At 38.7% G+C, this 14,804-nt stretch overlaps 1 protein-coding gene across 5 annotated transcripts in view; it reads left to right on the top strand.

The window, feature by feature from the left end:
- The window catches only part of Usp24 (ubiquitin specific peptidase 24), a 125,450-nt gene that overhangs the window by 57,341 nt on the left and 53,305 nt on the right, over positions 1–14,804 (top strand). For all 5 annotated transcript variants that reach the window (XM_040757040.1, XM_040757043.1, XM_040757042.1 and 2 more), the window contains 12 exons: positions 742–853; positions 3,288–3,364; positions 4,259–4,399; positions 4,548–4,601; positions 6,356–6,471; positions 9,162–9,228; positions 9,350–9,460; positions 10,480–10,578; positions 10,666–10,839; positions 11,916–12,001; positions 12,209–12,302; positions 14,293–14,448. In XM_040757040.1, coding sequence (XP_040612974.1) covers positions 742–853; positions 3,288–3,364; positions 4,259–4,399; positions 4,548–4,601; positions 6,356–6,471; positions 9,162–9,228; positions 9,350–9,460; positions 10,480–10,578; positions 10,666–10,839; positions 11,916–12,001; positions 12,209–12,302; positions 14,293–14,448 — 1,287 coding nt within the window. The remainder of the gene's footprint in view (positions 1–741; positions 854–3,287; positions 3,365–4,258; positions 4,400–4,547; positions 4,602–6,355; positions 6,472–9,161; positions 9,229–9,349; positions 9,461–10,479; positions 10,579–10,665; positions 10,840–11,915; positions 12,002–12,208; positions 12,303–14,292; positions 14,449–14,804) is intronic.

The raw sequence follows: 14,804 nt of genomic DNA, 5'->3' as shown, positions 1-14,804 counted from the left end.
CTTGTTTCTGTGTCCTGGATCCTCTGTTTGTGTTGTTTCTGTGAACACTAATGGTAGAGTAGGAACTGCAAGTACTAGAAAATAATAACCTACAAGAAATCCATGATATATGTAAACATGTGAGCTCTTTGATCATTTTGATTTAATTCTGGGTCAAATACTAAAGTTCACAAACCAAATATTGATGAAGAACTATGGGTATAATTTAGTTTTCTCCTTTCCTATGAAACTAATTTTGTTTATTTATTTATTTGTGATACTAATTTTAAATCACTACTAACCTTAGTTCCTAAAAATGATATTGTATCCCCAGAGAATGATGAGTCAAGAGCAACTAAAGCAGAAATAGAAACACTTGCTTTGACATTTGCAATTGCTAACAGTGAGTCTCGGTTTCCTCTCATTTTACAGAATAATAATAACTACTTCATAGGCATGTTGAAAGGACTAAGTTTGTGACGGTGCTTAGCACTGTGCCTGGCATGCAGCAAGGTTTAATTGCATGCCAGTGGGAAGACTTGAATATAAAATCCAGTGAAAAGTGTGAGTGCATAATCACCAGGAGAAAGACCTACTAACCGTTAGTTCTCATTCGCTCCAGAGTTCCAAATATTTCAGTTTTGAGTGTCATTTTAGCAACTATAGACATGTTAGAAGGATTGAAAGCATTCCAGATGCCCATGTGTTTTTGTCTACAGTGGTTTGTGATTGGTCTTAGGGCAGTTCTGTCTTAATCCACAGATGTGCTTTGAGTGGTTTACAAAAGGGCAGCACGATCTCGAGAGTGACGTTCAGCAGCAGCTCTTCAAGGAGAAAATTCTGAAATTGGAGTCATATGAGATCACTATGAATGGTAGGGAAAGCTTACAACTATTTCTTTTAGAGTAAGAGATTTCATTCTTAACTTTAATCCTACTTCTCAGAAGCAGCTGAACAGTTTGGAATATCCTGTGGAATTCTTCACATACATATCCACATGACACCTTACTGAGTTTTAAAATTATATAGCCTAATAGGTTACATTGCCAATTCTTTCTTGTATTCCTTAATAAATAGGATTCATTAAGTAAAAATATATCAAAGTACATAATGCTTCCTTTCAGTTATTTCTTTTGGCTAAGTTCTTTTAATGAGATTCAGTTTGTGTGCCATAAACAGTCATCAGCTTTTAGTCTGCAACTACTCGTGCAGCCTTGACTACTTTCTAACAGATAAACATTGTCACTCCAAAGAAGAGTCCCGTACTCATAGGCAGCCACTTTCCAACCTTCCTTTGCCTAGTCTCTAATCTTTTTCCTTTATGGATGACCCAATCATTTGATATATGTGAAATCATATGTACTATTTGGGATCTTTTGTATCTGTTTTCTCTGATTGTGGTTGAGGCTTAATGTTTTCAAGGCACACCAGATTGTTTTATGTATCACTTTAGGAATATTATACTTCACTGTGGTTGTCCCATATTTTGTTAATTCATCATTCAGTGAACATTTGTTGCTACCACTTTGAGCTATTAGCATTTATGCAGTAGTTTTTGTGTTTTCATTTCTTTTGGTTATGAATTTTAGAGTCACATTGCTATGAGATCTAACCTTTGAGAATCTATCAGACTGTTTTTGCAAAGGGGCTACACCATTTCATAATTCCACCAGCAATGTATGGGGTTCCAATTTTTTACATTGTTAGTACTTATTATTGTCTGCTTTTTACAAGATGTCCTGGTGGGTAGTGAGTTATGTCCTATACTTATGACTTACTTTTTCCTGATAGCTAATCATATTGAGTATCTATTCAGATTGGGTTTTGTCTATGTGTATAGATACTTTGATGAAAGGTCTAGTTGCGCTTTTGACCATATTTTGATTAGTGTGCTGTGATGTAAGGGCTCTTTATATACTCTGGGTATTAGCTCTTTAGTAGATATATAGTTTGTAAAAATTCCTATGTTGTATGTTGCGTTCTTTTCTTGATAGTGTCCTTTAAAGCATGAAGGTTTTAAATTTTGATTAAGTCTATGTATTTTCTTTTGTTGTTTGTGGATTTTTGTTACTGTTTTGTTTTTGTTTTTAAGGACAGGGTGTCATTATGTAGCCCTGCCTGTTCTGGAATTTGCTATGTAAACCAGTTTGGCCTTGAACACACAACGGTCTGCTAGGATTAGAGATGTATGGTTTGCTTTTACCTTTTTAAAGGTGTCTGGATATTCTAGGCTGGTCTGGAGCTTCTGGGTTCAAGAAGTCCTCACACCTCTGCACCTTGAGTAGATATGACCACAGGCCTGTACCACTACACAGCCTGCACCACACACAGACTATACCACACACAGACTATACCACATACAGTCTACACCACACACAGCCTACACCACACACAGACTACACCACACACAGCCTGCATCACACACAGACTACACCACACAGTCTACACCACACAGTCTACACCACACACAGCCTGCATCACACACAGACTACACCACACACAGACTACACCACACAGTCTACACCACACACAGACTACACCACACACGGACTACATCACACAGTCTACACCACACAGTCTACACCACACACAGACTACACCACACACAGACTACACCACACACAAACTACAACACACACAGCCTACAACACACACAGCCTACAACACACAGTCTACACCACACACAGACTACACCACACACAGTCTACACCACACACAGCCTACAACACACACAGACTACCCCACTCACAGACTGTACCACACACAGCCTACACCACACAGTCTACACCACACACAGCCTACAACACACACAGACTACACCACTCACAGACTGTACCACACACAGCCTACACCACAGTCTACACCATACACAGACTGCACTATACACAGTCTACACCACATACAACCTACACCACACACAGACTGCACCACTCACAGACTGTACCACACACAGCCTACAACACACACCGCCTGTACCACACACAGTCTACAACACAGTCTACACCATACACAGACTACACCACACACAGACTGCACCACACACAGCCTACAGTACACACAGACTGCACCACACACAGACTACACCACACACAGCCTGTACCACACTCAGACTACACCATACACAGACTACACCACATGCAGCCTGCACCACACACAGTCTACACCACACACAGACTACACCACACACAACCACTGCACTTTTGATACCTATTCAAGAAACCATTGCCAGGAGTATTGTAGCCTTTAGTCTTTTCATCAGTTATCTTGTGTTTGAGTGCGTGGGTTTGACTGGCATTCTATAATTTTAGGTTTCAACTTATTTAAGACTTTTTTTGAAAATGTGAATCTCTGTGATCATCGATTGAAAAGACAAGGAGCTCAATTGGTATGTACCATAATTATTTGATATAGCTTGATATTCAGAAGAAAAAAAAAGTTTGTCTTCTAATGAATAGAAAACATGAGCGTTTGTTTAAATCAGGTCTTTTCCCTTCCTGACTCAGGCATTAGTGGCAGAGGCTCCCTTTGAGGGCACTGGTAGCTGTATGCCCAGCACTATCTCCCCTCAGCAGTCACCTATGAAGTCTCTCCTCTAGGAGCAGCCTTGAACCTGTTGTCAAGTGGATTTACAGGGGAATGAATCTAGTAGGCTTCCATGTACCTGAGAATGACAAAATGTTCATCCTAGGATGCCAGTAGCAAGGATTGCAGGGGGAAATGTAGGAACAGACTATTAAGTAGGAAAACAAGTCCCATAGAATGTTTATATTCACATGTGTCCCTAAGACAGGAAAACTCTGATCTTTTTTAAGTCCTTGTTATTTAGGTCCTGCTACCTGAGGTGGTCAGAATATTTGCAAGATACTGTAAGTGCTGTATCCTGCTATTTCTAACCGAGCTTTGGGAAGCACTGGATCCGGTTCCCAGAATTAGTAGCCACATCTGTCTTGACTCGTTTCTTTTGAAGGGAAGTCCATAAAGAGGATATCTTTTTGATTTCTGATTGACTAGCTTTTCTGGGTAGATGCCTGCCTTGTGTCAAGAATATGTGGAGAAACATCGCTGTAGCTATTCTGATTGCCATGGAGGGTGCCTGCTGTCTCTGTGGCTAGTTGCTTTTCATGTTAAAACCCATAATCAGTACAGTAGTGATTTTTGATAAAGTGGTCTTCATTTGGTTAAACAGATTTGGACTCAATGATGTAACAGAAAAATAATTACCTGTGATGTTGTAATAATAGTGTGCTGTTTAATTTATATATATATTATTTTTATGCAGTACGTAGAAAAGCTGGAATTGATAGGAATGGATTTCATTTGGAAAATAGCAATGGAATCACCTGATGAAGAAATTGCTAATGAAGCTATTCAATTAATCATAAACTACAGTTACATTAATCTAAATCCTAGGTTAAAGAAGGTGAGTATCCAAGGAAAAATGCTACTCGGACACAAAAATGTGGTCCTTGTTGTATTACAGTTTGACTTATTTTGGTATTTTGTCTTGACTAATGTCAGAATTAAATGCCAAAGTTTAATTTTAATTTGTATATACTTCCTACTTTCAGGACTCAGTGTCTTTACATAAAAAATTTATTGCTGATTGCTATACAAGACTAGAAGTGAGTAGCAATTTCTTGTTTCAAATTAACTCTTTTCCCCTTTTATAAGTTTGTATTTTTGAATAATGTATAATGCTGGTATTTGTGGGTAGGTACTGTGCCGTGGTATGGGAATAGGCATTTGCATTGATGTTGGTCAGGGGTTAAGTCTTTGCTGCAAAGCATGAGGACCTTTGTTCTTGGTGTCTGTATCTCCAGTACTGGAGGCGAATCCCAGGAGCCCACTTGGTCAGCAAGTCTAACCCAAAACACCGAGCTTCAGGTTCAAAGAAGAATCCCTGTATCAAAAAAACAAGGTGGAGAGCAATAGAGGAAGACACTTAATACTAGCCTCTGGCCTTCACACACACATGCTTACACATGTACTCATGAGCATGAGTGATGAGTTCTAAATCCCCAATTACTGGAAACCCGCTGCAGCCATTCAAACCAAATTAATAAATCCAGGTTTAATAAAGCACTCCTGGGTGACCCTCAGGAGGATGGGAGAGGTATCACATGGCAAATATGACTTACCAGGTGTTAAGTAGCCTATAAGCTTGGTCTTGAGCAGCCCCCAGGGGAAGAGCTGACCCTTGGCAGACTTTTTGTGGAGGGGAGATGGGAGAGGGGACTTGGGGTGGAACTTCCACCAGAACAGTGAGCATGATCATATGAATGCATGCTTACACAGGATACTTCAGCACACACACCAAATACACTCAATAGAAAATCTTACCTTCTATACCATCCCTTCCCTCTCCTATCTATCTTTGTACTTATCTTCCACTTCTGGGACATAGGGAACCATCTGTTGTTCATATATTCCACATTGGGAGTACAGTATCTGTGTTTCACATCATTTGTATCATAAATACCATTTAAAACTAAATGCCAAGTAGGAGACGTGGAAGTAAATGATGTTGGCCTATTGTTTAATATTATTTCATATTTATTTTGACTGCCTTGGTTCCATCATGATGATTAAAGCACTGAAGATTAATGTTCAGTTGAAATCCAAGATTAAGTTTTATAGCTAATGGATTATTCCAAAAGTATAAAATGCCACTGTCCCCAAATGATAATAAATTAATCTTCCTCATGGCAAACATGTACTCTATATGTGACTTCCATACAAATATGTCATCATTAAAGAACATTCAAATAAGCCAGGTAGTGTAGTGCACAGTTTAATCCCAGCACTTGGGAAGCAGAGACAGGCAGATCTCTGTGAGTTTCAGACCAGCCTGTTCTACTGAGTGAGTTCCAAGATAGGCTCCAAAGCTACAGAGAAACCCTGTCTCAAAAAACCAAAGCAAACAAACAAGAAAACAAAAACAACCCACTCAAATATTCAAGTTCTTCTGTATGAAGTACAATATAAGTATTAACGATCTCAACTAGCTATTTTATTTGTATGTTGTGTGTGTGATAGTCTGAGGGAATATTTGTGTGCCCTGTTGGTTATGTGGAAGTCAGAAGACACACTTTTATGGAATCAGTTCTCCTCTCTTTACTTAGGTTCCAGGGATTCACCTCAGGTCACCAGTCTTTCTTGGCAAGTGCATTACCTGCTGAGCCATCTCACAATCGTCAGCTAGCTCTTATTTTGACTCCCAGTGGTTATTTGGTGGAGACTTTGATTGTCACTACTGGAAGAAGTCTTGTTGGCACCTAGTGGTTAGCGGCCAGGGATCCTGCTAGCCCTAGTGCCACGGAGGCCAGGTTGAGAAACCCAGATATGAGATGATTAATGATTATTTTGTACTTTACAGGCAGCCAGTTCAGCACTTGGTGGCCCCACTCTAACACATGCTGTAACCCGAGCAACAAAAATGCTCACTGCAACTGCCATGCCAACTGTAGCAACATCAGTTCAGTCTCCATATAGGTAGGTGGCTTCAAAACAGAACACAAACACACAACACAAATATGTATGTGTTTTTTCTTTTGTTGTTGCTTTGTTTTTTGGGGGGTACATATTTCTAAATTTTCTAAGAAAGTTTTAATTAACCAAAAGAATGTATAATGGTATGATACTTTTTTCAACCCAGGAAGAGAGTTAAAAATTAGTGTGTGTGTGTGTGTGTGTGTGTGTGTGTGTGTGTGTGTGTGTGTGTGTTTTGACTTCAAAAATGTATGTTTTAAAATGTTTATGCTGCTGGGCAGTGGTGGCACACACCTTTAATCTCAGCACTTGGGAGGCAGAGGCAGGCAGATCTCTGTGAGTTCGAGACCAGCCTGGTCTACAAGAGCTAGTTCCAGGACAGCCTCCAAAGCCACAGAGAAACCCTGTGTTGAAAAACAAAAACAAAACAACAACAAAAAAAATGTTTATGCTATGCCATCCCCAACATCTTTTCACTGGTGTCCTCATTTTATATAGTAGCTTCTGTAAGCTGTTGTAGCTTAGAATACTGTATGTGCTCTAATGTCTGTCTATCTTTGTCAGCGTCCTGAAGATATGTAGGTCCTCATCAGAGTCACCTAGTAGTGTTTGTTCCACCCATCTGCCCTATGAACACATTCTTTTGTTTATACTTTCCACTACTTTGTGTGTAACTGAATAGCCTAATCTTAAAGATTTAATAAAATATACTCATTAGGCAAGATTCTTTTCCAATTTTGAAATATTTATATAGATAAAGGTTTTCTCCTTGAGTAGTCCCAGGGCATGGGGGAAAGAAAAGAAAATGAAAAATGCTGATTAGAATTGTACACTATAATACAATCACAGCTCACTAAAATATTTACCTAAAATTACTTTTTTAAAAATGTGAGAGCTTTATCATCAAATAATATTTGTGTGACAACTTTGAATTGACATTCCCATTGCTGCTTAGGGTTTTAAAACTGTTACTAGGATTTGAGTTTAGTGCTTGCTGTGGTTCTAACCTTAAATTAGGGGTATAACAAGCATTTTACTACTCATAAGCAGCCACACATCCTTGGTGCTCAGGAAACACCTTGGTAGCACAGAAAAGATCTTGCTCTGAGCATCATTCTACATCCCTCTGCAGATATGTACTTGTACAGTCCTTTCCTACTGGGACAATTGTGTGTTTTCACTTGTTGAGATAATACTTTTCCCCCCCACAAACCTTCCTTAAGAAAGGTAATCAAGACAATATCCTTTTCCAAATTATTTTAAAATCTGGTTTTAGACAAGTGAGCTGAATATTAGATGTTATACTTTATTAATACAAAGGAATGAAACAAAACTGAACTCCCAGGACCTCATTTTTAAATAGTATAAGTGATTATAGAGTTAGTTCATGATAAGAATAAGTGCTTTTCCTGTCTGTCTGTCTGTCTGTCTGTCTCTTTGCGTGTTTCAAATAGAATTTATGTTAAGGATTCTTATTACAATATTTCTAAGATTTAGTTCAGGTCTATTGCTTGGTTCCTATCAAATACCCATCTGTCGACTAAGTCCATTTATGACTTATTGGATTTGGATTTCCAAACTGCTACTTTAAATGAATGTGCTTTTAAATTCCTCTTTACCAAGTGCTTTTTATTCTGAATCTTTTCATATGTAGCTAGCTAGAGAGACCACATAATTTTTTTAATGTTCTTATTTAAGTAGTACTAATAAACTGTATTTCAGAGTTGAGTTTGAACAAGAATATTGTTTGTCTGATTTCAAGAGTTTTAAAAAATTTTGGGGGGCATCTGTAATTGTTGTAATCTGAAGAGTTTGGATTTTTCTACCGTATTCTCACCATCCTGGTGCTGTCTGTAACTCATTTAATTATTGAGATAGAATTAGAGCAGGTTGCTCAGGTATCTTATTTATTAAGACCTTGGGTACTTTTCATCTGACTTTCTAATTCTAGTTCTTGCCCATAGACTGGAAAGATAGAGCATGCAATTGAGTGTATTTGATAGACTTGCTAAAATGTGCTTAACCACCTGTAACAAAAGTGAACCTTCCTATACTGCTAATAAGCATGCCAGATGAATCATCAGGACCTCTTAGCACTTTCTGGGGCGACAGCTGTGTGAAGCACAAGGATGCTTGAAGTTTTGGTCCTTAGCATGTGAAGCTCTTTGAATATAAGCTATTGAATATTGCAGTCCTATTATCTCAGATGATAGTATGGTTCCAAAATTCATTCATAATCATCTGATTTCATTTTCAATTAACAAATTGTGTTAATATTCTTGTTTGCATTTGTCTTCTGATTTTTCCAGTCAACTCAAAGTTTTGTCAGATTCCATGTGTTTGCAGCGTATTTTAGTTTTAAGATTATGAGAGTCAAATTCTCTTGAGTGTTAATTCTTGGTGAATTGATGAGCGTAAAGGCCTGGAGACCTAAGTCCTATTTCTATGGAATGATTGTTTAAAAAGTAAAGGAAACATGGAAAGGGACAGGCTTTTCCTCCCATGTTCTATCTGAGCATGGCTTTGCGTGGGTTTAACTAGTACTCACTGGGTGGAAGGGAAGCCTAATCTTTGTTTCAGTTTTGACCAATGAATGCTGATTGTGGTTATGGTCTTGGTGAAGCAGAGAAGAATTGAGCTGAAGTCAGTGATGCATTTCAATTATGTTTAAAGACTTTTTTTTTAACTCATAGATCAACAAAACTTGTGATAATTGAGAGATTGCTTCTTCTGGCAGAACGCTACGTGATCACAATAGAGGTGTGTTCTCTTCTCTTTAGAGCAGCTTTGTTCATGTTGCAGACAAGGTGGGTGAAGCATGTGTTTTGACATGCTAGATTGTGCCACAGTGTATCTGACTCTGTTGCTTTTCTCTTTGAAGGATTTTTACTCTGTTCCACGAACCATTCTACCTCATGGTGCCTCGTTTCATGGACATCTTTTAACTCTTAATGTTACCTATGAGTCTACCAAAGATACCTTCACTGTAGAGGTAGGTTTATACTAAGCTCAATAGCTTTTTCATGTCTTGTTTTCATGCAAATGATGTTGATGGAGATGAATGGTGGTTCTCAAAGGTATTTGTTAAACAAATTGGAAATGAAGACTGAGGTCTCTGGGGAGATGGTTCAGTTAGTGCTTACCATGCAAGCATGAGGACCTGTTTGGATTCCTAGCACCCAGGTAAAAAGCTGGCATGGTAGTATGTTCTTATGATCCTAGACCTGGAGGTGGGATCTAGGAAGAGCCCTAGAGATCGCTTAGCCTATCTGTGAGCTCTAGGTTCAGTGAATGTCTCAAAAACTAAGGTGGAGAGTAGTAGAAGACACTTGACATCAACTTCTGGTTTTCACACACATAAACACATACACTCATACACCACACACACATAAAGTAACCTTGAAATGGAGTATAAGCAGATATATAAGTAAATATAAAATATAATAATGCCAAGTGAAGTGTTACAAAGAGTAAATAATAGTAAAGGATATTAAGTTGGTAGAAGATGAAGGTATTCATGAAATACCTTGGATAAAGGTGGATCCCTGAGGTGCTTGCTCTTTGAGCAAGGATTTGAAAAGAACAGAGTAATTGCTTTTATTAGTACAGTTTTTAGATAGAAAAGCAGGTATAAAGGCTCACAAGGTGGCTGTTGAGAGGGGGGTATGATGAGAAAGGTTGGAATAGAAAACATTTCCAGGGTATGGCTTGAGATCTTATTCCATACAGAAAGAGGAAGAATGGAAGTATAGTATCAAGCATTTAACACCTGCATAAAGGGAGCCACCCAAGGGCAGAGGTTCTTGCCAAGACTCTACTGTATTCCTGGCTTTTAGAAAAGGGTCCAATACATAGCAGATAACCAGAACTGTTGTTTGAAGGACTAAGTAATGAAAGGCTGGAGAGATGGTTCAATAGTTAAGAGCACTTACTGCTCTTCCAGAGAAGAATGAAATGAAATGAAATGAATAAATGAATCCTCTCACCCTAGTGTTGTTTTTGATTTTCTAGGCTCACAGTAATGAAACCATAGGCAGTGTCCGGTGGAAGATAGCCAAGCAGCTGTGCTCTCCTGTGGACAACATACAGATATTTACGAACGATAGTCTGGTGGGTTTAAACAATTGTTGGCACATTAGCCCAATCTGAATAGTTTCCTCCTCTTTCACCTCAGTAACTAAGAAATCACCTTTTCAGCTGACAGTGAATAAAGATCAAAAGCTCCTCCACCAGCTGGGATTTTCTGATGAACAAGTTCTTACGGTGAAGACTTCTGGCAGTGGAACCCCTTCTGGGAGCTCTGCAGATTCCTCAACTAGCTCCAGCAGCAGCAGCAGCGGGGTTTTTAGTTCATCATATGCAATGGAGCAGGTACAGAGAGCAAATTTATAGCAGAAACAGGAATTTATCAACTACTGCCTTTCTACTTTTGGTTCATACAGATCTGGGTGATCACATCTCTTTAGTCTGGCAAGGTCTAAATAAAGAAAACTGTAATTGATAACTGATTCAGAGCAGAGAAGATCCATAACTTACCAGTTTTCTTGGTCATTCTGCCTGACTTATTGCTGTCCTCTCCTACATCTTTCTTCATTGATTCTTGATTTTTCTCTTCCTACTGGGTCATTCATTCTTCCGTACTCATACATGTTGTCCTATCTTAGTACTTTACAGGTGGGACACTAGATCATGGAGTAAAGTGTTTGCCATGCAAGCACAGGGAGCTGAATTCAATCCTAGCACCCACATAAAACGTAGCGAAGGTTTATAATTCTATCACTTGGGAAGCAGAGACAGACAGATGCCTGGGCCCCATCCAGCTGTCTAGCGTGGTCTGTGAGTTCCAGGCCAGAAAGACACCCTGTCTCAAATAACAAGGTAAATGGCTCCTGAAGTGGATGCCTGGCCTATATATGTATATTCCTGGCACACACTTGAACTTGCACACACACCTTTTATCCAAAAAAAAAACCACTTTCACTACCAATTACTGGCCATTTTCTCATCAGATCAATAAAGCTCTTGAAAGGGGTGGTTTACACTCACTTCTAACTTCTTTTCTTCTGTCACTCTCCTTGACTCTTTTTTTCAGGTTCATGTGTTTTCTGCCTCTCAATCCTCATCTTCTTGATCCTTCAGGGAAGCATTTTCTCTTTGGTCATTTTCTCTTAAATTTAAAAAAAAATTCCTTTATTGGGCTTTCAGTGCTCATCCCTGCCTCTGCACTATTTTTTTAAATCAGGCAGTTCTTGGACTTTCCTTTTTTCTGTATTCATTCCCAAATTGCATAAAGTCCAGAGACATGACCTGTCTACTATCAGTGTTCCTTCATCCTTCAGTCTCCCCCAGACTTTCAGTACAGTATTTTTATTGTTTGTAAATTTGGTTAGAAAAAGAAAATTCTATTGTTAGTATGTATTTATAGTTTGTTCTTGTTTTTCCCTCAGGAGAAATCTCTCCCTGGTGTGGTGATGGCACTTGTATGTAATGTGTTTGACATGCTGTATCAGCTTGCCAATCTAGAGGAGCCAAGGTAAATGCATGTATTTGTGAGGTTTGAGAGCAAGTTATTAAAAGTTGATGAGCCAAGTAAACTTTGCTTGAAATGTATTGTGTGTGTGTGTGTGTGTGTGTGTGTGTGTGTGTGTGTGTGTGTGTGTGTGTATCATATACTGAAAAACTTGTTACTGAAGCAATAGCTTATATGAAAGAAATTGTTTTGTTTTTGAAAATTCCTCAGGATAACTCTACGAGTACGGAAGCTCCTGCTTTTGATACCCACTGATCCAGCCATTCAGGAAGCCCTTGATCAGCTGGATTCTTTAGGCAGAAAGGTATTCATAGTATTGATAGTTATTTAACTAGCTTAAAATTTTGTGTCATGATTCATTGAAAATATTACCTGAGTCCTCTGAAGGTCATATGATAGATAGCATCTTTATATTATACTTTTCCCTTTTGAAAAATACCCTTGCCAGAAGTTAAAATCAAAACTTTCTGTTGCCTTTTAAAAGATCCAAACAAATCTGTTAATGAGGTAAAGTTTTTGTTGTTGTTGGTTTTTGGTTTGGTTTGGTGTTTTTGTTTTTTGCTTTTTTGTTTGTTTGGTTTGGCTTGGTTTGGTTTCTAGAGACACAGGGTATGTAGCTTTGGAGCCTGCTCTGGAACTCACTCTGTAAACCAGGTTGGCCTAGAATTCACAGACATCCACCTGCCTCCGCCTCCTGAGTGCTGATGAGATGCAGTTTTAGGAAGAGCCTATTCCTGGTATAAAAGAGGAAACTGATGCCCAATGAGATGTATTTACATTGGGGGTCAGGCAGTTCTGATGCTGTTGAGATGTTTTCCTTTTCAAGATGCTGAGGGGGGTCTCTGCAGGTGTCAATGCAGGCAGAATGAAAAGTTGGTTCAGGTTGACTTCATCAACCTGAATTAAACCCTGGGGAGTCTGATACCAGGTGCTTTATTGACAACAAATTTAAACACAGTATAATTTGGGGAAAAGTTTCCTGGTGTAATACAATCCCCAGTGCACAAGGAAGAATGACTACATCAAAACTCTACTCAGGGTACATGTCATTTCTTCCATGAAGATGGGTTCTGGAGATAGGCTACCTGTACTAGTTTGTGGGCCTAAGGAAGGATCTGGCCTGGTCTTGGTAATGCAGATAACATAGAGGTCATTTAGTCTATTAGCCACCTCTGATTCTGGTATGGGAGCTTGGGGGAGCCCGTGGCTATGCAGATATGTAAGGGCCATTTAGATTACCAGCCACCTAGTGTCCTGGTTGTAGGAGTGTTGATATGGCCTGGACCAACATATAACACAGTTCACCAGGGTATTTGTCACTCAGACTCCCAGCTTCCTGGTTGGAAGAACAGGCTATGTATCCATTCCTTTGAGAGGACAATCCTTGGTTTCCCTGTAGAGCTGTGAGTGCAGGGACCTTTGCATTCCCAACAAGATGCCTCCCTGGATCTGACTATTCTGTCTGATGTCTTTGTATAAATGAGTCATCATTACTTTTTCTCACAAGTAACACTTCAGTTCGTTTTGGCTGAGCATGTTGGTGCCTGCCTGTAATCACAGCACTGAGGAGACAGATGCAGAATGATCTGAGTTTAAGGTCAAGGTGAACTACACATCAAGACCCTGTCTCAAAAAGACAACAGCTGGGCATTGTGACACTTGCCCTCATACAAAGGCCTGGGTTCAGTCCCCATCACTGCAAAGAAAAAATAGAAATAATCAAGTTTATTTTCTTTAATTTTCAGAACTAAGAGATTTGCATATAAACTATCGTATGTCTATTTTTTGAATTACATTCTCAGAAGAAACTCATTTATAACTAAGTTGTTGAAGCTGAGTTTTGTATTTAGTAGTTTAGTAGTTGAAAATTGGATCTGTTCAGTCATGTCATCTGTGGCTTAGGTATTAATTTGAGAGAGAACTGATGTAACTGTGAAATATGTCAGCAGCATCAGTCAAAAATAATCCTCAAGACTACTCTATTAGCAATCTTACAGTTTATTAAAAGCTCAAAATTTAAACATGGAAACAAAATGGCTTTGCTGGTTCTGAGAATGCAGTCTCAAAGCATTCATTAAGTGTTTGGTTATCATTCATTAAACTCAGTTGTATGTTTTGTTAGTAGAGAATTAAATTAGGTGGTGTTATGAAGTGGGTTTGTTCATTGTTTTTTTTTTTCAACTTAATTACTGTGGCTAATATTAAGGAGGAAAAGAGCACAAAGCTCTGAGATCTGCTTCCCCATCAAGTGTGATTTGAAGACACGTTTTTCTTCTCCACCCTTTTAAACATAGAAAACCTTGCTCTCTGAAACAAGCTCCCAGTCTTCAAAGTCGCCATCCCTTTCATCAAAGCAACAGCATCAGCCCAGCGCCAGCTCCATCTTGGAGAGTTTGTTCCGCTCTTTTGCTCCTGGCATGTCAACCTTCAGGGTGCTCTACAATTTGGAAGTAAGAAACACCTTTTTCTTGGATTTCGTTTGACAGACCTATTTTGTCTGGGAGAGTCATGATTTCAGACACCAGAAACAAGTGAAAGATTTTATTATGGGATGATCTGATAGAAAAATTAATGTAGAAAAAAAAGAAATAAATTTAAATTCTTTTCTTTTTCCATTTATACCTCTATGCATTGTTTACTCACAAAATAGCATCTAAGTAAAGAATTGGGAAATCGAATGTCATGCGTCTCATTGCCTTCCTCTATAAGCTTTGAAAGTCTATAATATGAATTATCTTTAGCTTTCTTGATTAAATACTTGTACTATTCTTTAAGTTGTAGTTTGTTGACATTAATAGAGATTTAT

Source organism: Mesocricetus auratus, unplaced genomic scaffold (genome assembly GCF_017639785.1).
Source record: "Mesocricetus auratus isolate SY011 unplaced genomic scaffold, BCM_Maur_2.0 Super-Scaffold_100014, whole genome shotgun sequence".
Classification (NCBI taxonomy): Eukaryota; Metazoa; Chordata; class Mammalia; order Rodentia; family Cricetidae; genus Mesocricetus; species Mesocricetus auratus.
The sequence above is the reverse complement of the archived record's forward strand: the minus strand, read 5'-3'. Positions and strand labels throughout refer to the sequence as shown.